This window comes from Brienomyrus brachyistius, chromosome 17 (genome assembly GCF_023856365.1).
Source record: "Brienomyrus brachyistius isolate T26 chromosome 17, BBRACH_0.4, whole genome shotgun sequence".
NCBI lineage: Eukaryota > Metazoa > Chordata > Actinopteri > Osteoglossiformes > Mormyridae > Brienomyrus > Brienomyrus brachyistius.
The window spans coordinates 7,991,704-8,018,711 of NC_064549.1; the positions used below are offsets into that span (position 1 = coordinate 7,991,704).

Consider the following 27,008-nt stretch of genomic DNA (forward strand, 5'->3'; position numbering starts at 1 on the left):
GCGTGAATGTGACAATGCCCTGACATTATTGCTGGTGGGATAATCCAGGTTTCTTTGAACATTAGCTGTTGCCCTCTAGTGGTGAAACAGTTATATGATTGATTTATAAAAAGTTTTTTTTTGTCTGACTGCAAGACAAGCTGCATGTAATATGAATAATGTAATTGTAAATCTCCTTCGCCGCACCACCAGTATTGGAGTACCAAGTCCAACGATGCAGCTCAGGGCATTAGAACCAGGATCCCCTCACCCGCAGCCCCTGACTTTTTGCAAAGTCAAGGAACATGAAGCCACACTCGTCCTGGCCTCCAGACCCATGTGGACTGACACAATCCTCTTAGCCAGCCCTGTCAGTGCCAGTGGTCACGTTGAAGTCACCCATTACCAGAGGTGAGTCACCTCATGGGCATCCATTGACCATTGAGCGAAGTTGTGAGTCAAATGTCTCCCTCATGAGACATTAGTCACCACGGTTGAAGCATACACTGAGACAACAGACAAGACACCCATGGACTGTTATTGGAGTTAGCTCCAATAACACGCTCATTAAAAGTATTGATATCACACAACATCGGGAAAAGCCGATCCACTACAGCAACAGCTACTCACTGAGTATGGCAGCCATCAGACCGACCAGACCAAAAGTAGGTGTTCCCACCTACAGAGATCTGACCACTGGCCAGTCTGGGTACCTCAGAGAGTGCTGCCACCGAGATGCGGAGTTTATGAAGCTTCCCCAACATAAGAGGAAGATGATCATCTTGCCAGAGAGAATATGTACAAAGCTAATCACAGAAGTGTGACATTTTCCCCATTGAAGAACAATCTACCTGATATGATTTACATCACTTCCATGTTTATATTTGGCAGATAGATACTTTGGACAAAAGTAACACGTAAAACGGAGGATCATCAGGCTGGGTGGGACAGTGCAGAGGTTAAGGGCCTGCTTTAATTCAAACAAGCAACTAACAAGATTATGGATTCTTTAAAATGTTTGTGGCAAAAGTTCTTACAAAACACAGTGTGTTAGAGAAGTAAAACCAATGTAATCAAACCTCAAAATACGTTCCTTAATGTCTTCTGTCAGCTCACAACAGCTTCCAAGTTAGAGGTGTGCAGTTACATTGGATACTCAAAATAGACATACATCACATTCACGGTTAAGGAACAAAACCTCTGTGTTCACCTATGGGGTTTAGGCATAAAGGAGACTTTTGCAGTTTTGTTTGAGAGAATTAGACAAGACTAGAGAGACACCAACGTAAAGTAATGCTTCTGACCCATGTATCATATGCACAGCATTTAAAGATGAAGTCTGACATTTTTACCTGATAATGTGTAAATATCAAAGCATTTCTTGAAAAAAAATTAAAGGATGTACAATGTTTGCTTTAACTTTGGCTGCCACATGGCCTAAATCACCACTCACTCTTGCTCTCTCTCTCTCACACACACACACGCACGCGCCATTTCATAGTATCAAGTGTTTGGAGACTCACAATTCTCTTGACCGTCACGTGAAATAATCACTAGTTAATTTTATTTCATTTACCGGGTTATTTGAAACCTTAAATGTTTAAAACTGACAATAGTGTATTTTGAACTGCTTACTAGTTTGAAAACAAAAGACATACAGCAATACAACACTGAATACTAACACTGCTATTAAATTAAAAACAGAAGAGTGCGAAGGACAAAAGAGGTTATACTCACATGATTTTTTTTAAAAGGTTTTTTTCTGGCACCTACTTATGTTCAAAATAATCGGAGGGCAAACAGTTTTTTTTACCTGCATCAAAGGTTTGTAGCTCATTCAATTATCAGTGTTCCACTGTTTGCTGACTGGCCACAGCAGGCTAATATTAAACTAAAATGTTTGACATTGTCAATCAACTTCCTAAATGAATATGAAGGATAGAGCCCTTTAAAGCAGATGCTAATGATTTTTTTTTATTAGTCCATTACTGGGGTTGTCATGCATTTTAATACTGCTCTATTGCATGTAGGCTGTGTAGTGCAGCACCACAAAAGTAAGCGCAACAGGAATGTGTAGACAAAAGGCCGGCATATTTAATAGGAGGACAGGGTATCTGCCACGATTTTCATTCAGGTTAAAATGGATGTGTGCATATACTTACAAAAAAAAAAAAAATAGGGACGAAATTAAAACTTGTCAGTTCCCAATGATACTATATCAGGGATTTGGCCGCGAAGCCTAGCACTAATGACTTCTACAAATGCGGAGTCCACAATGTACACATTACGTGCTTTAACGAATGTGGGGGATTTAATCATTTTCCAAAAACAGAAATGATTAAACAATTAAAAGTGTAATAACGAACTTAAGCCATTTAACATGAATGAGAAAACTAAACAATCAGCATTATTCTTGATGGTGTATTTTTTTTGCACGTTAGCTTTTGCCCTCTAGTGGTTAAATAGTTATGTGATAGATTTCTAAAAAAAAAAAAGAAAAAAAAAAAAAAAAAAAAAAAAAAAGCCTGCCTGATTGCAATTTTTAAAACAAAACCCAAGGCAATTACTGCATACTTTGGTTACTTTATTGAAAATGAGTCAAAATAAACAAGCAACATACATCATCTTACAAGCAACATAACATCATTTGCGTACATTTCTTTGATATACACTGGTTTATTACCTACTGATCAGTTCCATATTTTAAATGGACTGCATCTCTTCTACAGCTCTTTGGTGAAAAAGTCACACTGGGCCGTTTTAAAGCAACCATAAATATGAAGGCACTAAATATATCAAAAGTTTAAAATTGAATCTAAAAGAACATTTCCCCTCAAACGTATGAACAGCCAATGAACATAGAAATCAGCCCTAAATTACCTATAAGAAAATGTACCATAATTTTCAAACATGGCTTTCAGCGACAACTTGAAGACAAGTTGCAAGTAATATGAATATTGATTATTAAAGTTCAATAATTCCATTAATATACTGTGTAGAGCTTGCTTATAGACACAGCCGCATTCTCTTGATAAATGTTGAAAAAGGTCAAAGACAGAAGAAGCATGGATAATATGATGGTCTACCCTGGACAAGAAGTTCAGCATAACCATGTGCACAATTCTCCAAAGCATTTTAATAGGGATAACCTTTTCCGTCATACTTAAAAAAATGAAGAGCACACGATGAATTCAGTGAATTTGTAACATCGATCTGCAAATGTCTCATGGTCTCCGTCCCAAAACTTTAGGGTTTCTTTTCGATTAAAAAAAATTGACAGCAGACTGGATCAACATGTATCAATCAACGTACTACATGCCATTTTCTTGGAAGAGCCCCACCTAGCAGGACTTAATTCAGCAGCAGCAACATTTGCTCTTTTCCCCACTCTTGCACCTCCATTGACTGTTACTGGCAAGCCACAAAGCAGGGATGCAAAGATTAGCATAATGTACCAATGTATGCATTTGATGTGCCTCTAGACGAAGAACGATGTGCAAAAGGAATCACAGGTAGATAGAGTTTTTAAATCATTTACTATACCAAATATTTCAAGGAAATTCAGTATTTTGCTTTCCACATCAGGTTATCAGGTCCAGTATTACAGGTTATACTATTTAACACACCTAAGCCAGAGCATTACTTTTCAATTTATTTCCAAGGAGCTAATGTACAGTAATGTGCTAATGTAATTTGTTGCTGATTTTAGTGTTAAAATGTTGAGAAATGCACTGAAGGTTTTGCTTCCCATGAAATAATTTCATCAGAAACACGTTTATTTCATTACGATGGGTTCTGGCACCTCAGGCAGTTGCTCCGCTGGCAGCAACTCCTCCTTGTCATCATGTACAAGGCGGCGACTCCTGGTCCTCCGCACCAAGAGCAGGACCAGGCCCCCCAAGAGCACAATGGACATGACAGCTAGGGTGGCCACCAGGAAAAAGGCTAAGAGACACAGTAAAAAAAAAAATTTTTTTAATTAATTTACTGCTGGACACCACAGCAACTTGGCATTCAACAAGCGTTTTCCTTAAATTTCAACATGTTCTTTGAAATACTTGCAACTAATGATGGCAACTTGATGCTTCATGAACTATTTGCTGTATTTAGTGCCTGATGGTGCTCTTGGTTTGCTTTGTGCCCTTTTTTGAACAGAGAGCACCATCTAGTGGAGTAAAAACATACAGCAGACGGTTCATGAAGCACCACTGCCCGTGACTGCTTGCAATCAATAGGAAAGTAACCAATCCTCACAATTTTTGCTAATACAATCTGTCTGGTCAAACTGCAAGCATTCCCCTCCCTCCCTCTCCATGGCCATTTTTTTAGGTGCCACCTAAGACCCTTCACAAAATAACTACCCTACCCTACTACAGACCACCCTTACCTGCACTCGGTGGAGCAACATGGTGGAAAAACTGATCAAGTTTCCCTGCAAGGTAAAAGTACATTAGTAAATTCCTTTGTAAACAAAGTGAACTTCTGTTAAAGTGAAAAAATGTTACTACAATTAATGACTTTGCAATTCAAAATAAAAAACTGTAGTTTTCATAGTCTCTTCCTCTAAGAATTCATTTGGCACAGGGAAACCTGCTACCCAAATATCAACTGTATAAAATGCTCCCTTAACCTGTCTTACCTTCCTGTCCAGTACATCTGGTCATGCACTCTTCCACGGTGTTGTACCGGTTATTGTTGCCTTGGCAACCCCCATAGATAAACAAAACGCATCTTCCAGCACTGGGGTCAAAGTAATACTTGCGGAAGGCAGCACGACAGGGACCGGACTCAAAGGGTGCTGAACAAGCATCCAAGTCTGGGAGTGTCACAAGGAGAGAGAGAGACTGCTTTTGCACAGGTAACATGTCAAATTCTCTCTTTGAAAGTCAGTCGGCAAGGCAATAATTCAAAAACTGCTACAGTAATCAAGGAATCTTTCCTACCTTTTGGTTTAACGGACTGTGTTGTTGCAACAGTCCCTGAAAAGAATGGAGAACGAGTTTTTTTTTTTTTTTTTTAGCGGTCTTGAGAAACAGAGCAGTGAGTTTTTAAACAGTGGTAGGTTTTCTGTATGCATTCCGTCCGACAGGGAAAAAAATGGTCATTTAAAGTGGATTCTATATGGCCACTTGTGTCCCACAATGCCCTGGGCTCCCAGGCTTCACCATGACTGCATTAGATGAATAGTTAAGGCAGATGGATGACTACGTGTGACGACTGAGTTTTACAAGTTAAGCCTAAGAGTGGACTTCATGCGTTTGTATTTAATGTTGCCGATCAGATAGATAAGCTCGGAAAGGTAAAGGTGGGACCAGGTACCTGTGCAGGTTGCCTCGCATTGCTCCATGCTGGCGTAGTTGTTTTTGTTGCCCCCACACCCGCCATAGATAAAGGGTCGGCATGTGCGGGTAGAACTATTGTAGTGAAAACGCGGCATGGCAGCGCGGCACATGCCAGGCAGTGGTGGGGCCTCACATTTTTCTGGAAAATGGCAGGAAAAACAAAAAGGTAGTTAAGAGAACAACATATGAAAGATGTGGAAGTAAGACACGAGAAAAAGCTGGAATCCGAATCACTATCACAAGAAGTGATATTCAGAAGGAACCAGACATTAAAATTTAAAAAGGGGCGACTTAAAGGGACAGCTTTTAAAACATTTCTATACCAATAACAGTTTTACGGACACAACAGTAAACTTGCCTGCAAATTCGCTTGTTGTCATCGCAGGCAGAGTAGATCCCACAGTGGTAGCTGGGGGAGACATCGAAGGAAAAACCTTGACAAAGCTGCACAACCCAAGATTCAAAAGCTCTACAAAGTATATCTACAAGAGGGCAGCTGTCATTCTCACAAACGAACAGCAAAATGAACAGGCGAGAGAGCCAGCCTGCAAAAATGTCTAAAATGCTTCAATTTAAAAAGAATGACAAATTTACGTCACTGAAATGAGATGGGATTAGACTGGATTAACTCTGATCTGGCAAGACAGGGAGCAGCAGGAAGTTTGCATTTGTTTGGAGGAGAAAGACATTTGTGAAAGACAAAAAATGTGAGGCAGTATCATCTCTTAGAATCTACAAAAGGTATTAGGTGTGCAAATGTTTTAAGACCCCTAAAACTTTTTTTAGCTATATAAGCTAAGCAGGGTTAACTGCCACAGTGAAAATGAGCAACATATGATTAATTATAAAAAGATAAAAAAATGTCATAAAAAAAAAAAAGGAAGCAATGCATTACTGAAAGGTCATAGAAAAGGGTGCTGCTTGCTATAAGAATGGAGGAAAAACAGGTTTATCCACTAAACCAGTTACTCCACCAGTCTACTTAAAACCACAACAAACTACTCTGAAGAAACATACCACGCCCAGGCTTTTATGCAGTGCTATATGAAACTATGTACCATCTAAACAATCAAAATGGCTACAGTTTCTCACAGCAATAAGTACATTTTAAAACACCCCAAGCACCCATCAAGCACTAAGAAAATATTAAAAACCAAAAAGTGGTCCCCCCCCACCCCCAGGATGACATACATCTTCTCCTTAATCTTAAAAATATGACGCTATACAGTCCTCAGTCACTACTGCCCGTTAATGATCAACCAAGTCTATTGACATGCAGTTAAGACTTAACCACCATTTCAAAGGCAGTTCAAAGTCATCTTTTAATAAGATGACGTTTTTGGAAAGAGACTCAGCCAGTTGAGATCTGTACCTTAACACCAAGTAGTTTTCCCAACATATAACCCATGACATTACAGAACTGCTCTAATATTTAAAATTCCTTCATTAAACCTCACACGGTGTATTAGATTGCACTGTCACCTGCCAATGGCTTCATTTGTAATGTAATTAATGGATAATGATGTAACTTCAAACATGGTAAGAATGAATAAAGTGCATTGAAATGCTTAGACTAGCTGTGCCAATGTCAAAGAGGAAGCAGGACAGCAAGTCACAAGCATTCACAAAACACAGCTAAGAAGCTAGTTTCCATCTTCCAACCACAAACAAACATACTGCTTCTGAAGGCACCTTAACTTAAAGTTTGAAATGGCCAAGGGCAAAAGAGTATCACATTATGGTACCACCTGTAGGTCTCTGGGTTCTGATGGAATATGAACAATCAAGGTTAATCACAGAAGTGTGACATTTTCCCCATTGAAGAACAATCTACCTGATATGACTTACATCACTTCCATGTTTATATTTGGCAGATGGTTACTTTGGACAAAAGGTAACACGGAAAACGGAGGATCATCAGGCTGGGTTAGACAGTGCAGAGGTTAAGGGCCTGGTTTAATTCAAGCAAGCAACTAACAAGATTATGGATTCTTTAAAATGTCAGAGGCAAAAGTTCTTACGAAACACAGTGTGTTAGAGAAGTAAAACCAATGTAATCAAACCACGAAACATGTTCCTTAATGTCTTCTGTCAACTCACAATAGCTTCCATTGCAGTTACATTGGATACTCAAAATAGACATACATCACATTCACTGTTAAGGAACAAAACCTCTGTTCACCTATGGGGTTTAGGCATAAAGGAGACTTTTGCAGTTTTGTTTGAGAGAATTAGACAAGACTAGAGAGACACCAACGTAAAGTAATGCTTCGGACCTATTCATCTTTAAATGCTGTGCATATGATAAAGTCTGACTTTTTCATAATGTGAAAAAGCATTTCCTTAAGTAAAGGATTCGTACACGTGTATAAAATGTTCAATGTCTGCTTCTATGCCATGTGGCAGCCAAGTTTAATCTGACTCACACGTGTGCTTGCTCTCACTCAGTCACTAACGTTATTTCATAGCACCAAGTGATTGGAGGCTCACAATTCTCTTGAACGTCATGTGGGATCATCAATTTCATTTACAGGGTTATTTGAAACTAACCAGTATTGCCTGTTTTGAACTGCTTACTAGTTTGCAAACAAAAGACATACAGCAATACAACACTGAATACTAACACTGCTATTAAATTAAAAACAGAAGAGTGTGAAGGGCAAAAGAGGTTATACTCACATGATTTTTTTAAAAGGTTCTTTTCTGGCACCTACTTATGTTCAAAATAATCGGAGGGCAAACAGTTTTTTTTACCTGCATCAAAGGTTTGTAGCTCATTCAATTATCAGTGTCCCGCTGTTTGCTGACTGGCCACAGCAGGCTAATATTAAACTAAAATGTTTGACATTGTCAGTCAACTTCCTAAATGAATATGAAGGATAGAGCCCTTTAAAGAAGATGCTAATGATTTTTTTAAATTAGTCCATTACTGGGGTTGTCATGCATTTTAATAATGCTCTATTGCGTGTAGGCTGTGTAGCGCAGCACCACAAAAGCAAGCACAACAGGAATGTGTAGACAAAAGGCCGGCATATTTAATAGGAGGACAGGGTATCTGCCACGATTTTCATTCAGGTTAAAACGGATGTATGCATATACTTACAAAAAAAAAAAAAGGGACGAAATTAAAACTTGTCAGTTCCCAATGACACTATATCATAACGCCCATAACGTACACATTTTAACTTTAAGGGCATTTCACAAAACAGAAATGGTTAAACACTAACTCGTAAAACGAGAACTAAAAGCCACATTACATGAATAGCAGCACTGCGTATGAATAGGCTGTAAGCTCACTTATTAAAACTACTAAGCACTAGTATTCCTGCGTCCACAATGCTGCAGGACTCCCGCAAGAACAAAGCTGAAAATAGCTATTCTTGCGCATTTCTATGGATGCCGGTTAGACAGGTTTAGTCCTGGCAAGAAAACTTAAAATAAGACACAGGTACATATAATTCCCAGTGACGCACAATGTTAGCTTAGATCAAATCTAACTTTTGAAATGTTAAGTCTAAACTTCAAAACCACCTAAAAATGGTAAAGAACCGTGTAGATATCCGGGAGGAATCATCGATGAGCCCCGCTTTTAAAAAGTAATGTGTTACTAAATGCGACGGGGGGGGGGGGGTATTTCAGTTCCTAGTCCGAATTATTAAAATAAATGTCACAATACACTCTAAACCCTGTTAATTGAAAAATGGCAAATTTGTGGTAAGTTTCACCGGAAAACCTCGTTTTCTAACCCCACGTTTGCTCCTGGGTAGATTATAATGCGGCAATTGTACTATTGTGCCGTTTCCGTGTGTTCAGGAAACAATGAGTCACTCGTTACCTTTACCTGCGTCGGTTTTCGGCATGGCGTCCCCCCTCCGGTACATCTTGGAGCCCTCGCGGTCCATCAGCTGGCACTTATTTTCCCCGTCTTTGATACAGTTCACCAGGAAACACTCGACCAGCCCGTCCTGCAGATCCCCCTCCAGCGCCAGGTGACAGTCCTCCGAGTTACAGCAAGCTTTCCCGCAGGCGTCGCCGTCCGAAGCGTTTTCCAGGCGCTTTGTGAAGTTCGCCCCGTTTTCGAACGATTTCGGATCGAGTCCTTGGTTGAACAAGATGTCGATGGAATCCGAACACGATTCGCTGCGAACATTTCCGCGCGCGCTGAGCACTGCCGCGAGCATCATGCAGTACAAACACACCTGTAACGCCATCTCGCCGCGTCGTGCAGTAGGCGTCGGGGAAACCTGTACGTATTCAGAACCACTTCTGCGATACCTATGAACCTCGCCGCTTGTTTTTCTTCTTGTAGAATGTCGCCGAACAATCCCGACGTTTATGCGGAGTTATTTCCGTGTTTTGACGCTCGCACCTCCCAGATACAGTTCGCGTTGGTGCGGACGCCGCCCAGAAACACCAGTTTATACCCTGTTTACCTCGTTGTGCGTCGTAACATTGGACACTTATGTTGGGTTCCTCATTTCCTGTAACTCCGTGTCAAATTAAACAATTTGGTGGTTTAAAACGTAATTCAGGTAAACGATTATCGTAATTAATAATGTAAAATGCAAATCATATAATAAAAATATACACGCGGGGGGTGGAGGTTAATCATATATGTAATCGAATAATCATACTTTAACTGGGGCGATAGGCCGAATGTGACAAGAGAGCATAAATACATTGTTTATTAATAGGCAACAGCTAGATGAGAACAAATAGCCTACCTTCGCGGAAGTTTAGACGTTACCCGAAATAACAATGCAGCAAGCGCTTTAATTTTTAAATTGCGGCATTGGGACTGTTTTAGAAACTATAAGATAAAAGGGTACGCTGTTTGTAATAGTTTTTGTGTGATACATTTGTAAAATATCCTTACATAGTAATTAGACATTCAGGAAATATTGAAGGTATTCCACTAGAGGCAGTCTATGTTCACTACAGCACTGGTCTCCCATGCCGAAGAAATTTCTTTTGTAACAGCATTACCAATATATCTTCATGTTTAATGTGGCTGCACGGACCGCTACAATATGAAACGTGTAAAGCTTCATTCTTTATTAAAGCAAGACCCGCTGACGCTGCAGATAGATGCTATACACTATAATATACTATATTCCAGGCGACAAACTACCATTAGTAATAATAATTTATAATAATAATAATTATTATTGTTTATTTATTGTCACTATTCAGGGCACTCAAGGGCACCTTGCATGATTTAAACGACATAATACAATTTATAAAAAAAAAACAATAAACTCCATACACAAGATAAATTTCAGTAGAGTAACAGAAAAATAAATAACAATAAAACCACAGTTCATGAAAAGGAATAACAGATTTAAACAGATGAGTTTTAAGGCATGGTTGAAATAGAGGGATTGAATCCAGCTCTTGGGTATTCAGGGGGAGAGAGTTCCGAAGTCTGGCTGCTGGGTAACCGAAGACCCTGCCACCCATGGTACTGAGTCTGACCGAAGGAACGGTGAGCAATTCAGCTGAGGAAGAACATAGAGAGTGGGATGGAGTATACGAGCAGTGAGGTAACTAGCAAGGTTGTGAAGGGCTTTAAAAGATAGCAGAAGTTTCTTATTGTCAGTCCTGTACTGAGCAGGAAGTCAGTGAACCTGAATGTGTGTCAGGGAGATACGGTCACTGGATTGTGTGAGTGATACAACAAGCAGCAGAGCTTTGGGTGACCTGGAGCCTACCAAGTGATTTATTCGGAAGAATGACATTGTAATAATCGATTCGGGAGGTAACCATGGCGTGAACAAGAATTTTGTTAATCTCCTCAGTTCTGATTCTTAAAACACTCCTGTTATATTAATAATTGTTCTAGTATGGCAACATAATTATTACTGCTGTTGTAAAACTGAACACCCCCACCACACACACACACACACACACACACACACAGACAGTAGTCCTCTGGTCAATATGTACATTTTTTCTGCAAAGTTTAACAGATATTCATAAGCTTTCAAAGGCTCATTGTTAAAGAAATAAATTACTCTGCCATCGGTGGGCAAGATGAACAAGACAAAATCCCAAGAATTATTAAAACACCATCTGCTGTTGGGCCTCATTAACTTAATTATGGATAATGAGATAGCACAAATGGGCGGCCAGTCAGCAAGTAATGGTACGGCAGACAGCTCACTGCCAAACTTACTGATGGCTATGGCTAACTCTTTGTCCAAATTTTGTCTTAGAATAACGCTGCTGTAATGAACAAGAATGAACATATTTAAGGTGGAGTGGGCCTAAAGCAGGCATCTTTAAGTTATTTACAGGAAAAATGATAATTTGACTCAAATGTATAGGGGACCCCAGACCTATGTAGTTTTAAGAGAATTACTCTCTTTTTGTTTTTGCTTGCTATCCATTCAAGGAGATCCAGTAAGAAGAATTATTCCGAGGAGCCTATCCCAGAAACTACAGGCACAAGGCGGGGAACAACCCAAGTTGTGGGGCCAGCCCATAGCAGGGCACACTCACACACGCCATTCACTTACACATGCACACCTATGGGCAATTTAGTAATTCCAATTAGCCTCAGCATGTCTTTGGACTGGGGGGTGGCGGTGCGGAACCGGCGTACCTGGATGACATGGGGAGAACATGCAAACTCCACACACGTGTAACCCAGGCGGAGACTCGAACGAAGATTTGTGAGGCAGCAGTGCTAACCACTGTACCACCATGTCGCCCTTAATGGTATTCTCAACTGTTAAAATATTTTTAATGACGGTCGTTTGATTTTTCTTTTAAAGTCTTTTCCTGTGAGAGCGGGGTTTTCCCTATGGTGATGGCTGTTGATGGGATTTTACACATATGCCACGTGAAATTTGAACCACAGGGGCACCGGAATAATAGAAAGTCAGCCATACATTTCCTGGCACGTGCGGCGGGACTGGGGGGGGGGGGGGGGGCACCTGCTCCCCGAAGCAGTACGGCACTGCTGGATACTGAGCCAACTGAAAAGAATAGAATTTCATAACAAAAAAATGCACTTTGTCTGGTCTTATTTATGATATTATTTAGGGGTATCAATACTTTTGAAACTCATGTTCAGCCCTTTTAATATTTCTTACACTTATCGTGGTTCGTAGCTTCCGTATTTTTTGATTCTGTCTCGTGTTGTGTCCGGTGAAATGCCGTTTTATCTAAATGCTATTCGTTCAAATTCAAGCGAAGTTGTGATATATCTTTCATTAAATGCGCCGCAGAAACCGGACTGAGAAGTGCAGTGATGTACAAACCGTATTTTCATTTTGATGAGGTCATTAATATTTGTATTAGTTTTCAAATTTCTTTGGGGATAAATGATGTAACTTTTTATTTGTAAAATGTTCTACATTAGTTTTTCATGTAGTAGTCGAAAATGTAATGCTGTTAATTGACATCAACACGCTACATTTCTAAATAAATCACATTTAATCACCGGTGTTATGCATAATAAGATATCATTATTGTTACCTCTGTTTCTCCCCTCTATTGATAATGTATTTATTATAATAGTTTATTATGACGTCTGCATGAACAGCCCGTATATACTCGGGACACTAAGACCCATGAGCGCTGCACTTCGCTGCCATCGCCACGCCGTTTAAACTGTCTGATCGCCGCTGTTTCCAGCACTGGTCTGCTGAAGCACTTGTGGTATCTTGAATGTGCGTTTGTGTGTCTAACTAAAGGTGGCAATGGCAGCAAACCGAGTTGGAAGACGGTGTAATAATAAAGTCCACTCTCCGAACCGGGGGGCAACTAGGGAATCCGGACTCAGTATTCAGAAAAGACAAGCCCGTGTGACTGTAAAGTACAACAGAAAGGAGCTGCAAAGACGACTGGATGTGGAAAAATGGATTGATTCTAGTTTGGACCAGCTGTATTTGGGCAGGGTGAGTGCAAACTGTTGTTATCTGAACATGTATTTAATGCAATCAAAGGTCTGTCTGTCACACATTATATTCAGCAGTGTTCTTTAATTATGCACTCTGATTCATTTAATTTTTTTTCAAGAATATAGGGTAGGATTTAGAACAAGAGAACAGCAGCTGCCCGATGTGTTGCATTATATTATAATTATGATCACTATTAGTTTTTACAGTTTGACATGTGAGTAGGATGGAACGTAGAACCACACGTTTAATAACCATCAGTAAATACAATCTTTACACACCCCGCCAACGTGACGTACAAATGGGATAGAATTACGGGAATTCATCCTCTGGTTATAGATGAGTTAACATGCTGTAATACAATTTGCTGATAATGAGGCGTATGACAAAAATATTATTCAAGAGCGATGTTCCCCAGGCACAGGGCAGAAGATGGGTGTGATGCAGCTGCTGTCCTTTTACTCCAAAACGACAGTTGTAGCGCCGTATACGGGAAATCTTCGTGTTAAGACACGATCAAAGTGAACTAGCATAAACTATAAAAATGTGATCAGTTCACTTTCTGTATTTATTCTGTATTTATTTATCAACCGGTGTGCCACGTACATATCTGAATATAAAACTAGATCAGTGGCTGGTTGAGCAACAAAGAACCTATAGTTTCGGTATTTTGCATGCGCTGTAGATGTTTGGTATTTTCTTTTTGAACATCCATTTGTATTTCCTTTTTTTGGAACATTACTTAAATCACTTAATTAAAAAATTCCAACAACTTCAGTTTATTGTAAGTAGGAGTAGCAATGTCTTTTATTAATGATACGCAGATGCTATAGAGGACAACTGATATAAAAGGGATCTTGATAATGTAAAATGTAAAAATACAGTTCTGGCCCAGACCCTGGTCACTGGAATCTGGAGGAAAAAGTGGTGGTAGTTGTGGGCGCGTGGGCTATGACTCTGGATCACGGTGGGAGACGAGGCTCAGACTTGGGGGGAAGCCATGAAAGGAAATGGGTATATCAGTCCCATGGGGACTCTGCTGAAAAAGCCCGACCGTCGCCGCATCAGGGCTGTTACGGCCATATATGGAAAGCACAGCTGGCCCCTGAATGGTAGCTGAGAGACACAGTGCAATAATCAATCTGGAAGATTGTGTTGTTTGGCAGGGGGGTGGGGGAGGGCTGTATCCAACTCCCAGACGACTGAATGCAGGCCCATTACACCTGGCTGGCTTTGACCCCCCCCATTGACCACACCATTAGTCGTTAATATCTCTCTTAGAAGAGGGGAAATGCTTTTGTTAAATCTTGTCATTTATAAGTGATGTCATCAATTATGAATTCTTTTTCAATACCAGTATTTTCACAATAAGAGATTTTTTCCCCCTCTGTTGATTGAGGGTAGTTTGTATGCAGTGGCAGATGCTGGGTACATGAATATTGGGCTCCTTGTCAATAGCTAAGAAATTAACAAGGAAGGTAGACAAATGAAAGGTGTTGTCCCCTAGGAAAAGGTCTCCAACAAACAGATGATCTCTAAGAGCGTGTCAAATGCAGAAATCTATTCTGTAGCCATTTAGGGTTACAATATAGAAAGTTTCATTGCAGCAAAATAAACCGAATAGGACAGCAGTTTATAAAGAGTGACAGTGGAATCAACCAATCAACTCAAAGATAAGTGAGGCATCAGCTGAGATGGTTCTGTTGTTATCTTGGGCTAACAGTGGACTATTGTTCCTTGTCAATTTGTTTGTGGTACAGTTTGTGCTAGAATTGCATGGACTTGTAGAGAAAATACAATGAATATGCAGTTATTGCTGTAATAATTGTAGAAATTAATTTACATTGTGCTTTTCATTTTAGTTGTCGCAAATGGCTCTTCAATATTTCTGTTCGCTTTGCTCTTGAAACCACTAATTGTCAAAAATAACTTCACACGAATAGTAAGCAGCATCAATACCAAGGACTCTTGCTTTTTTTCACATTTCCTGCAGCATATTCTCTTCTGTACCCACACACACACACATACACACACACACACTGATTAGGCACCTATATCTTTGTGGGGACTCTCCATTCATTTCTATGGGCATAACCCTAATCCCAACTATGACAACACTAATCCCTACCCAGCCTTAACCTTAACCATAAGAAAACAAACTAAATACAAGAGTTTGGGAATTTTTAGTTTTTTTGATTGCATTCACAGATTTTTATAATCTCCCCAGTGTGGGGAACGGAGAAATGTCCTCACAAGGTAAAAAAAAATAGGTTTTTTATCACATTGGGGGCATTTCTGGTCCCCATAGTGTAATATATACATGACCACATACACACGCACAGACAGTTTGTGATTATATCTTTGTGGGAACTCCATTCTTTATGGGGAAAACTGTAATCACAACATGGCAACCTTAACCCCTACCCAGCCCTAACCCTCCTCATAAGTAACCAAATAAAATGCAAGACTTTTGACATTTTTAGTTTTTCGATTGCATTCACAAATCTACGTGGGGACCTGAAAAATGGTCTACCACAACATCAGAATAACAGGTTTTCATCACATTGTGGGGCACATTTGGTCCCCACAATGTAATATAAACGTGGTCCACACACACACACACACACACACACACACACACATTACTAGGCCATTACTAGGATTTCAGTGTGTGTTCGCATATGTTTGCATTTGCTTCTGAATAGCAAGCTCGTCTGTTGACAGAGTACCATATGTAGCATGCTGGTGAACTTAACAGTAGTCAGAAGAGCAGCTTTTAGCCCTGGGATAAAGCGATAGTTAGATGGAGGCCTGTTGTAATGACCCTCATTAGCAAAGGGAGGCTGAGGCTGGCAGAGGGTGAATGAAAGGCGCGCCATCCCATATGTCACTGGATGTCATGGTAACACAACATTTTATCCCATAACTGTTACCTTTTACTTAATATTCTACTATATTTTTCGGTCTTGCTGCTTGCAGACGCTCCCATCAGCTTTATCCTCTACATGGAATAGGATGTGTATTCGCCACGTGAAACTACATGTATTATTAAGTATATTGTTGCCATCTGATGCAACATATGAACTCATTCTGTTACATCCCTTGGATAGTTTTAACCTAAATTGTAAAATATCGAATGTCACATAAGTAAGTATGTAACTGTAATTTAAACGTCTTGGTTTTTCTATTAAATTGCTGGGCTATATAAAGCCTCGCTGAAAGTTGACCCAATCAGGCAATAAAGACGTAAAACAGAGGTACTGACTCTCTGAGGTCATAAAAGATCCATGGGGATCTTCTGAAAGAATACGGGTGGTACCCCAATATCCTGGCTAACATTGCCCACTGTGACCCTCTCAGACCCTCCTAACCACCCCCTATATCTAACTGATGAATTCTGTCCTGCCCCTTAACCACCTTAGCTACTGTGTGGTGCTTGTACTGGGGCAGAATGGCTGCCGTCGCATCATCCAGGTGGGGGCTACACAGTGCTGGTGGTTCAAGTGGCTCCCCACTGGTTCTGTAAAACACTTTGAGTGTCTTGAAAAGCACTACATAAATGTAACATTCATCTTTCTTAAGGTCACAAGAGTCAAGTGAGATGAAAGAGAGAGTGTAGCTGAATTCCACTCTTTACAGATAACTGCAGAAGCACATGCATGATTTGGCGAAGAAGTTTAATTAAGGCCCATGTGGTATGTAGTGTTTAGGAGTGCAGAGCGGGTGGTCCTGTTGTTAGTTGTTTTTTTCCATCACAGCATAATGGGCCTTGCTACACAGCAGATGGTCAGGTCACATCTCAGAGCAGCATGACGACACAAACATGGAATGAGACAGAAATGGCCAAGTAGGACAAATTCTGGACTTCAAGAAGGTCTTTACGCCTGTGTGCCGGTGAAACTCCTGGAGACCTTTATGGTCGAAGTCTAGCATGCAGAAGCAGTTGCACCATCAAAGGAGATAGCAGTTTCTTTTTGGTTATTATTTTTGTCTAAGGTGGTCTGCAAAAAAAGGTCAGAGAGCACAGCTGAACAGGATATCTGGAGGGGATGTGGTTAAGGCCTTGCTCATGAACGCAATGTGATTACTCTGCTAACCCCACGTTCGTGGGTTTAGATGAATACTGCAATATCTGATTTCATATCAGCCACTAGATTTTTTTTTCAGATATGTAACCCAATGAATTTACTGTTTGGGATGGTGTTGGCATCAACCTCGTCCAGCTCCTTTGCAATGTTGAGGCTCTGTTGGGTATATTACTAGTGAAAACGGAGCCAAGTGCTTCCATAAACTAAATTGTTTACTTCGCCTTTAAGTTACTTCACCTTTAAGAAAACAGTTTTTTAAAAAACATTTCGCTTCAGGGTGGTATGATAGCTCAGTGATTAGCATTGTTGACACACGCATCCAGGGTTCGGGGTTCAAATCCCAGCAGTTGGACAACAGATGGGCTTCTTGCTTTTAACAACTGAGCAAACATTTCTATCTCAAAATTAGTTGTCAAGTCAGAAGCTGTCAAGTCAAATTAATATTTGCATGTATTAAGCGAACTTGAATTTTCTGTGTTTAATGGCTGCTGCTATTAATTTGTCCTTTTCTTTGCTTGAAATGAGATCAGTTACCTTCTGAAGTTAGACGTGTTATAGTTTTTTGGCTTATTACATGCAGTTAGATTAAGGTGTGGTGTATTTCAGCTGGACAAATTCATTCATCCATCCATCCAGGGGTGTTGCTAGAGATTTTCACAATCACCTTGCAGATATTTTAGGGTCCCTGTCACTCAGGGGCCTTTGGAATCACCCTAACTTTCTCCATTTTATGGGCTCCTGCATCCATATCCCAACAGGTTACCCTGTACAAGTATGCAGTGAAGCTGGAGCTCAACCAGGCAGCACAAAGCACACATTGGAGTAACACCCTGAATGGGATGGTGCATTACCTATTCAGGAAACAGGTTTCACAGATTATTTAACTGGAAGATCTCTCATTGACTTCCTTGAAAAACAAAACCCCAAATTATGTAATGCATAGGTATGAAGAAATTTTTCCCTTTATGCATTGTCTAAGTCACTTCGTCCTGAGATCTAAGAATTTGTGGTATCCTACTAGGCAGCTATAGAATTCAGGCTATGCTGTCTGGTTTGCTGTAATGCTCACGTTGCAAATGTGCTGTGTTTTTTGTTTCAGCGTTAAAGTGAATGCCTGTAAAAGCAGTTTTTGTGTTTTTATGTGTTGCATATGGTGCTGGTGATGTTTGTTTTCTAACATTCATTGATTGCCAGCATGCTGCTTCCGTTGTTAACAGTATACATGAAAGTTTAATTACTCCTTAGTGTTTTCAAGGAGTTTGTACTTATACCCGAGTGAAACAGGCACCATTAATTTGAACTGAAAAGAAATTTACAAATGTGTTCCAGAATTTTGGAGAAGCACATTACAATGGGAGCCACTTCACTACCCTATATTTAAAAGTTTGCCAAATGAGAATTCTACACTTACTGAATAATAGTGCAGAGCAACATAATTGCGAAACAAGTCACAGTCAGAAACCCATGAATTCACATTACACCCTGGGGCATGAACTCATGTTATTGTTCAAAAGCTAGTAGATCGTCAATCAATTTGCTGCTGCAGTGCAAGTGTGGGGTGCAGAATTTTGCTGTTTGATATGCAGTTCATCAGTGCATGATAAGGTTATTAGAGCGGCATAAAGAAAACCTTTAATCATTGAGATTCAATTTAGAAAATGTTGTCATGCTTTACTTTTTCATAGAGGATTGCTTGCAGAAAAGCATTGACGCAATAAGTGTAACGAATTATTGTGGTATGAAGTTTGGGCTAAGTCAGTGGTTCTCAAACTCGGTCTTCAGGCCCCACTGCCCTGCTTGTTTTCCAGCTATCCCTGCCCCACACATTGCTGATTACCTGGATCAGGTGTGTTCAGTCAATCAGAAGCTGAAAGACAGTTGGGACTTGTGTGTGGGGCAGGGATAGCAGGAAAACAAGCAGGGCAGTGGGTCCCGAGGACCGACTTTGAGAACCACTGTTCTGAGTCGACGTGGATGATTAGAACATTGTAGGTTAGTGCTGCAGGTTGGAGCCCTCCTGAGTCACTGTATAAATGATTCACTGTTTTATGTTGCTAAAATCAACAGCTAAAGACAGAAGGAAGTGGTGGAACCAACCAAAGGTTTTTCTGTTATCTGAAAATATAGCTGAAAAGACAGTGATCTTTTTCTAGCTAGTCTGACTGTTCATGTAATTTTTCAGAGAAAACGGTATAGTGAGCTTCGGCCTGGTACCATTAAATTTAAATATTGGAGTGATATGCAGAACTGCATGAGGCATCGCTGATGCATAAGATTTCTCCCCAATAGCTGATAAATCCATGTATTATTGTCCATTAAAATGTGTATCTCACACTTCTGCAGATTGACTATTGAAGAATGTACACTGCCTCTCTCATCACGGAAGCTAATGCCCAGAGGTGGAGATTTCAGGTCCAGAGAGTATAAATCCAGACCAAAATTTTGTTTCAGCCAACCAGTTGAGTGTAAAGAGTCACAGTCACAGAGTACTCAACTGGTTGGCTGAAACAAAATCTTGGTGTGGATTTGTACTCTCTGGACTTCAAATCTCGACCTCTGCTAATGCCTGATGGCATGGAATTGTGCCCCCCACCCACTAGGAACACCATCTTACATTTTATTTGAGTTGTATTTATTAATAAAGGTTTCATCCCAACACAAATAAGCTGATCTGCCGTTCTCTCCCAGTAGCGTATTATTGTCTTTATATGGTACCAGCTTCAGGGTACAATGTTTGAACCACTGGATGAACATGGTCCTCCAGAATGGTTTGATAGTCCTTGGCAGTGACACACCCATCTTGAACAAGTAGTGAGCCTAGGAAATACCATGATATTGCAGTCCAAACCATCACTGATGCACCCCCATGCTGCACTCTGAGTACACAACAGTCCAGGTGGTAAGCCTTCATGAGGCTTCTCCACACTTTAACCCTCCTGGATGTGGGAAAGACAGTGAGGGTGGACTCATCATAGAACAATCATAGTGTGTCACATTGTCCACAGCCCAAGATTTGTGCTACTGGCACCATTGACACTGACGATTGGTATGAGTGACCAAAGGTTTGGTGATAGCAGCCTGACCATGAATATTGACCCTGCGGAGCTACTGACTAATAGTTTTTGTGGAAACAGGATAGTGAAAGAGCACATTTATTCTGAAGTGAGTTTGGCAGCTATGGCTTTATGATTTTTGGATACAATCAGGGTTAATGCCCGTACATCCCATTCATGCAGCCTCCTCTTGCGTCCGCAGTTACTCCTGTTCGATTTGGTGTGTCCTTCGTGGTGGTATGCCGACCTTACCCTGCATGACGTGGCTCTCCATACACCACAAAGACTTGCTGTCATGGTCACCGATGTACCAGGGCGATGTGCACCAATTTGTCCCCTTCTGAACTGTCATATGTCTCTCATTATGTTGTGTAAATTGCAATATTTTATGTACAGCTGCGCTATTGCTCTGCTAATTCAACCTTCACACCCTGGTCTTACTGATGGAGTGTGCAATCAGTGAAGATTGGCCACCAGGCTGTGCGTATGAAGGCATGAAACCTCAAACACTATTTTGGTCAGCGTTTCAGTTTCATTGTCCAATGCCTATATACATACGTGATCTCATGTACTGCTGTTCTGCCTAAAAATATCGAGATATGGTTTTTGGTCCATACTGTACCTCCCCCCTCTGCCATGCCCCCCCAGGAAAATCTTGGGCCCAGGTTTATGATGCTTGTACTGGTTCTGCTTCCTCTAAACAAGGCTCTCTCTGTCATTTGTTATTATGAGAAGTTTTTAAACCAATAACAAGGATATTTTTTTTTACACTTGCAAATCCTTGAAACATTGCAAGTGACGAATGGTTGTATAAAAGTCAACCTTTAAGCTTATTTGTGACATTTAAAGTTGAAAGAAAGGTCGTGGAGGCCCAGCAGGAGAATGCCATGTGAATCTTCGCTGGTTGACCTTTACACCGTGCTGATATGAGAATGCAGAGCGTTTTTACAGATACATTCCCAGGGGATTGCTGGGTTTTTCTTGAGGAAACATGTTAGTTTTACTAGCGATGAAACAGCATGAAAATTTTAAATCATGATTATAGCGACCAAAATTATCATGGTTATCAATATTATCTCAGTGTTGTTAACATTTTTCTGAAAATGTTCAAAAAACGAAAACTTGTGATACACAAACCGAGAATTTCAACGAGTTTTATATGGAAAACCATAAATAACATTGGCAGCACTACATGCTTTTTGTTTGTTTAAGCATTAAAATAACGACAGAATAACAGCCAGTAATTTCTGAAACACATGAAAACCATATGAGATATGGATTAACATTAAAACCCTCTGAAGAGCTGTCACTGCCTTCCCCACAGTTTCACTGATACAAAAGCAGCCCACTTAGCATGCTGCGTCCGAGCCACTGCGTCTGGGAGACTGGTGCTAACTTTGGTTGATGCTGGACAGTATTTAATGTGAGTTTTTCGAAGCCACGATTTTAATGTTAACTAAATTTTGAAACGGTAATACTAATTGTCTGGAATTTTTCCATGGTTTACCGTGAAACCGATAACCGTTTCATCTCTAGACATCTGTAAGGTTGTAATATATTATTATCAAATATGTGCGCAGGCGTCAGCACGTCCATTTCCATATTTGTTTTTCTTCATGGGTTGCATGCTCCTCCTGCATTAGTGTGAGTTTCCTGCACTACACTGGTTTCCTACAGCACAGAGGTTGGCATCCCATCCTGGGTTATTCCTCGCCTTCTGCCTGTGGCTTCCAGGACAGGCCCCGGACCCCCGAGACCCTGCATAGGACAAGCGGATGCAGAAAATGGATGGATTGATGTTTTTTTGGAAACAATTATTCATGTCACAGTTTAAAAATGAAAGTAAATTTTTAAAAATTTGATTAATAATTTTAATTAGATGTCAATTATCTAATTATCCAGTACAGTATCCATTACAAACAAGAGACCATTTATCTGTACATTTTACAAGTTCAAAATGCCATTTGTGCCATTATACACTTTTAATTTGTTTTGAGAATATTTTGTAACCAGTGTACTCATTGTCGTCATATAGTATCTGGTACATATCAACCAAAGCAATAATCTGTACATAACACATATCCTTACAGCCAGTGGAACACAAGCAAGGTGTATACAGCATAAACCAGCATAGCTGGCATTTTCCCCTGACATCGAAATTGTTCTCGATAGTTTAATTAAATAAATTGTCCCCCTTCGCAGGAAGAACTGATGCCAGAGGAAGTGAATATTGATGAGCTGCTGGATCTGCAGAGTGATGAAGAGCGAAAACACAGGCTGCAGGTAGGCAGCTTATGAGTGCAGAAAGTGAACCTAGACTGTATTACTGTAAATCTCCGAGTGAAAGGTGTAAGCTGGACTTCTGAGCAATGTAATGCAATGCTTTATGTTCAGATAACAGTGCGAATAATATTTGAGACTGTATATTCAGTTGTATCTTTCATAACAAGGGGATCGTCTTGCATATATATTAGTGTGTAATTTAAAATGCTCTGATGAAAACTGTCGGTGCAAATAAGCTGAGCATAGTCAGCCACTTCGAATTCAAACAAAATGTCTTCCTTCCCCCAGGAGATTCTTCATGCCTGCAATAACAACACAGACGTATGTATTAATTTTATATCAAAATATTTCAAATATGCCACAATTTGGAATAAGATACTTTGTATGCAATTGGTATATATTAAATTATATGTAATCCCAATATATATATATATATATATACACACACTTTTGTTTTTATGGTTATCATCAATATCCTTGTTTCATGAAAGCTGTGTTAAATATTTATTAGTATTATATTATCATATGAGTTCTTCATTGTCATGTGACAAGCATTTGCTGACGCTGCACGCTGCCCATAAAGCCATTAATCTAATTTAAGGTTGTACTTTAGAAGTTCCTTTGAATTTTCCTCTGTTTTTCCCGTGGCACTGTACTTTTTGCACACTCTACTATTATCCTGACTTCCAAGTAAATGCTGTGTTGTTTTCCAAGTATAACTGTTTAAACGATAGTGGATAAAATATCAGGATTTTTTAGTGCTCAGAATCAGTATTAGGTCAGGATCATGTATCTTTTTGAATTAATGTTTTGTATGTGAGTTATATTGCTCATTCGCAGTCATTTTTAGCATATTATTTGTGTCTTATGGCCCCGGTGTTCTTGTTAGGATTATTTAGTTTGTTCATAGTTATAAGAAGGATTTTTGGATTATATATCCTGAGACTGGTTCGAATCGTCTGTTAACACTCTAAGCAGACTCGAGGTCTCTGTCCATCTTCCTGTCCTGCCCCACGGTGAGTTTTTTCCAGACATTTTGATCATTTTATTTTTCTGGAATGAAAATATTGTCAGATTTTTTTTTAACTGACTGTACACCACAGTAGGTTAAATAGACTGCAAATCCAAACTTTGAATTAAAAATAATGAGAATATTGTAGGAAAGAAGGACTGGGTCACCGCCCAGACATCAATTTCAATTTATCATTTCCTTTACAAGAGGATTCTTCATTAAAGGTCACAGATTCATACCAAATATGGATTTTTAAGTTAAAAAACGTGATAATCATTGGATTCTGTGTTTTGAACATTGTAAACTGCGCATGTTTACAAACACGGTGTCACATATTTTTAGTATGTCATATGCAAGCATGCAGAAGAACAAATCATCTTATGCACTAATTCTGTCACGTACAGATGTTCATGGCTATATGCCCGTCCCAGACTGTCAGGAGACGGCAACTGACACTTGTCTCCACAACGATTCCACATGAATAACAGTGCCAGCCTGTCCTGGCCCCATACAGGCCCCTCCTTACCCTTGATTTCATTACAACCGTTAAAAAAAATAAATTGCGGACTGAGCTGCATTGTCACCTCCAGCCCCCAGACCGGTGGTGTGCTGGGCTTTATGACTTACAAGGCTGCCCCTTGACTGTCAGAGTTATCCTTGGTGAAACCAAACTACTGTTCCCCACAGATGTTCATCAAAGAGCTGGTGGTGAAGCTGCATGGGTTGCAGAAGCAGGAGGACCTTCAGAACGACGGCGTGGAGCACACGCACATGCGCTGAGCCGATACTGGGCCTCCGGCAGCTGGGGAACAAGTCACCTTCATTTCAAGTCGCTCCCACCTAAAGTTACTGTTCCCTGCATGAGGCCCTTTAACTCCTCAGTCCTGTGACTGAGTACCACTTCGAAGAAGAGACCCCGTCATTGTCAATGACGTCATTGTCCCTCTCATGTCTTCCATGTACATGAAAGATTTGATACCTCATGGATGATGGGTGACAGATTGACCCAGAATCTGAGCTCTGGTGGGGGGCAGTTCCTTATCTTGCTTTAACGGGTATTGCTCAAGAAGTCAGACTGTACCTCTTTGATTAAGCCTATTAGGATTGATTTCTCTGAAGAAGGACCTTGGAAGCCATTTTTTTTTGTTCATGTGCCAGAGTGGCGCATTGCTAAGTGTATAAGCCTTTGAATGATGACAGAGGAAGCACCCCAAGCTTTTCCGTGTATTACTGTTTATAGGCTTTAAAATGCACTTGGCACAATAAAAATTATCTTAAAAACCTGTTATATTTGTGTAGCTCTTTCAGGTCATATATCCAAATGCAGTGTGTTTAATTGGAAAATAATACTGAAAATGTTAAAGTCTGCATGATTCCTTTCGGAATATTTTCTTTCTACTTTCTAGAGCTTCTTGACAAGGGCTGTACCTTTGAACGGAGGAATCGTCGTAGTGGTGTTTTGATACGTCCACTGTATGTTTGGTCATCTTTCCTCTCCAATTAAACTTGTCATTTACTGAAAACAAAGAAATGACATGTCCGTAAAAAAAAAAAAAAAAAAAAACATTGTTTCTATTATTAACTTTGGTGAGTATGTTTAGTTAATGTCAAAACACATTATAATGTGATGCTAATGACTCGTCCAGGATAAGTGGATAGAGACAGAATGGATTGATGTCCTACTCACCGTTGTGTAAAGCCTGCATCAGATAATTGTTTTTATTTCTCCCAGTTCCAGTTACGTTGCGTTCCACCTGGGCCTCTGTCTGGTCATCTCCTCCATTATTAGCATTACTTAAATGGTTATCCTGAAAGCTAAATTTGGAAAAATGGCACCTTGGAAAACAATCCTGCTTTCTGTTCTCCCAAATCCTGAATATCATTATAGATTAATCCAAAACTGAAAGGTTAAGCTATATGAACAAACATTTAGATAAAAGAAAGCAATAAATGGCAAAGTGTTTTCTCCTGTCAATGAAATTCTGCACAAGATGCTTTTTTGAAGTTCTGTAGTTGTATTAGTGGGTATGCAGTACTAATGAGTCTCTACTTTTTATTTTCTAAAATTTGTTCACTTTAGCTCCATTTTGAGATTGACTACCGTTTCAGGGTTTTATACAATGTATAACCTGTGTCATTTTAATTGATGGTTTTATTTTATATCAGTTTTTCCCAATGGATGTTTTAATATTGTTTGAAATGGTTATTATTTCTATATTCTTTGAAATGAAGAAAAGGTACATTTGAAATGTTATTACTGATTGTGTTAGTTTATTGAGATTTTTTAAATTTCAATTGAATTCATTTGAATTAATTTTGTGTCACTATGATAAATCTCCATAAAATCCCATCTTAACCACCTTTTATTATGCTTGCCATAATAAAAGTCTCCCATGTTTATCGCTTTTTATTTATTAAAGTCACTGCTTCAAAACACAGCGTCTTATTGACTTTATGCTACTCCGTTTTGACCTTGGTTCTTTTTAAATAAATTGGAGGTGAAATGTCAAAATATCTTTTGAAATACCAAAGATCTCTGCCCACATGCGTTTGTGGCTTTAACTTACACTTGATATACCAGCCAGACCGCATTCCTAAGCAGCTCACAACTGATTCATGAACTGACTCATACTGTTCGGTTGAGATCTGGTGACTGGATAAGTCACCGCGCTTTAAGGTAACTTCACTGCCATGTTCAGGCAACTATTCCTGCACAGTCATGACCTTCTGACAAAAAAAAAAAAAAAACAATCAGTAGGTACTTTGTTATCATGAATGGATCAGCTTGATTGGAAGAGATGTTCACATTTGTTGTGACATTCTTACAGAGCAGCTCGAAATGTACCACAGAAACACTCTGGTATTTCATGGCCACCGGCAGCTTGCAATCTTGACATAATGAATAAATGGATTTGTCTTTCTCCTCTGTTTCATAGATGGATACCTCATGTTTTGATAACTCAATATAATATCATTTTAACATGAAATACTGAGTAAACATTATAATAAAAATATATACAGACATAATTTTTGTATTGCCAGCATGAAGTAATTTACATTGATAATTCTGTAATTGGCCTCTAGATGTCAGTAAAGGACATGAATCTCGGCTGTCCGGACTACAGTGCTGCTTGACGTTCTGTTAAACTTGATAACCATCCTTCTTACACAGTAACCGTCACCAGTTGAGGTTTGCACACCAGTAGAAATGCCTATTTATTTTATACAAAAGGTATCATTATTTTATACAAAAGGTCATCAAACCTTCACCTTGTGTCATTTATTTCCTCAGATACAATTTAGTCTTCTTATTATTCAACTTTATTTGATTTATATCTTTATGTAGT

At 39.7% G+C, this 27,008-nt stretch overlaps 2 protein-coding genes across 5 annotated transcripts; one reads left to right on the forward strand and one right to left on the reverse strand.

Annotated features, from left to right (window-relative positions):
- Positions 1 to 2,542: 2,542 nt before the first annotated feature.
- On the reverse strand, positions 2,543 to 9,754 carry spint2 (serine peptidase inhibitor, Kunitz type, 2). Of its 2 annotated transcripts, none has more exons than XM_048981702.1 (7): positions 9,163 to 9,754; positions 5,680 to 5,730; positions 5,299 to 5,460; positions 4,923 to 4,958; positions 4,619 to 4,795; positions 4,367 to 4,411; positions 2,543 to 3,924 (listed from the first exon to the last, which is right to left on the reverse strand). In XM_048981702.1, exons 1-7 carry the CDS (start codon positions 9,530 to 9,532, stop codon positions 3,755 to 3,757), a joined length of 1,011 nt encoding a protein of 336 aa, XP_048837659.1. In that variant the 5' UTR covers positions 9,533 to 9,754; the 3' UTR covers positions 2,543 to 3,754. The 2 variants fall into 2 exon arrangements, with proteins under 2 accessions (XP_048837659.1, XP_048837658.1); XM_048981701.1 differs by having other exon boundaries at positions 9,157 to 9,754.
- Positions 9,755 to 10,698: 944 nt separating this feature from the next.
- Positions 10,699 to 26,097, forward strand: ppp1r14ab (protein phosphatase 1, regulatory (inhibitor) subunit 14Ab). Of its 3 annotated transcripts, XM_048981705.1 has the most exons (5): positions 12,282 to 12,606; positions 13,022 to 13,225; positions 22,569 to 22,649; positions 22,938 to 22,970; positions 24,349 to 26,097. In XM_048981705.1, exons 1-5 carry the CDS (start codon positions 12,577 to 12,579, stop codon positions 24,439 to 24,441), a joined length of 441 nt encoding a protein of 146 aa, XP_048837662.1. In that variant the 5' UTR covers positions 12,282 to 12,576; the 3' UTR covers positions 24,442 to 26,097. The 3 variants fall into 3 exon arrangements, with proteins under 3 accessions (XP_048837663.1, XP_048837664.1, XP_048837662.1); XM_048981706.1 differs by lacking the exons at positions 12,282 to 12,606; positions 13,022 to 13,225 and adding an exon at positions 10,699 to 10,806; XM_048981707.1 differs by lacking the exons at positions 12,282 to 12,606; positions 13,022 to 13,225 and adding an exon at positions 10,750 to 10,864.
- The last annotated feature ends 911 nt before the right edge of the window (positions 26,098 to 27,008 follow it).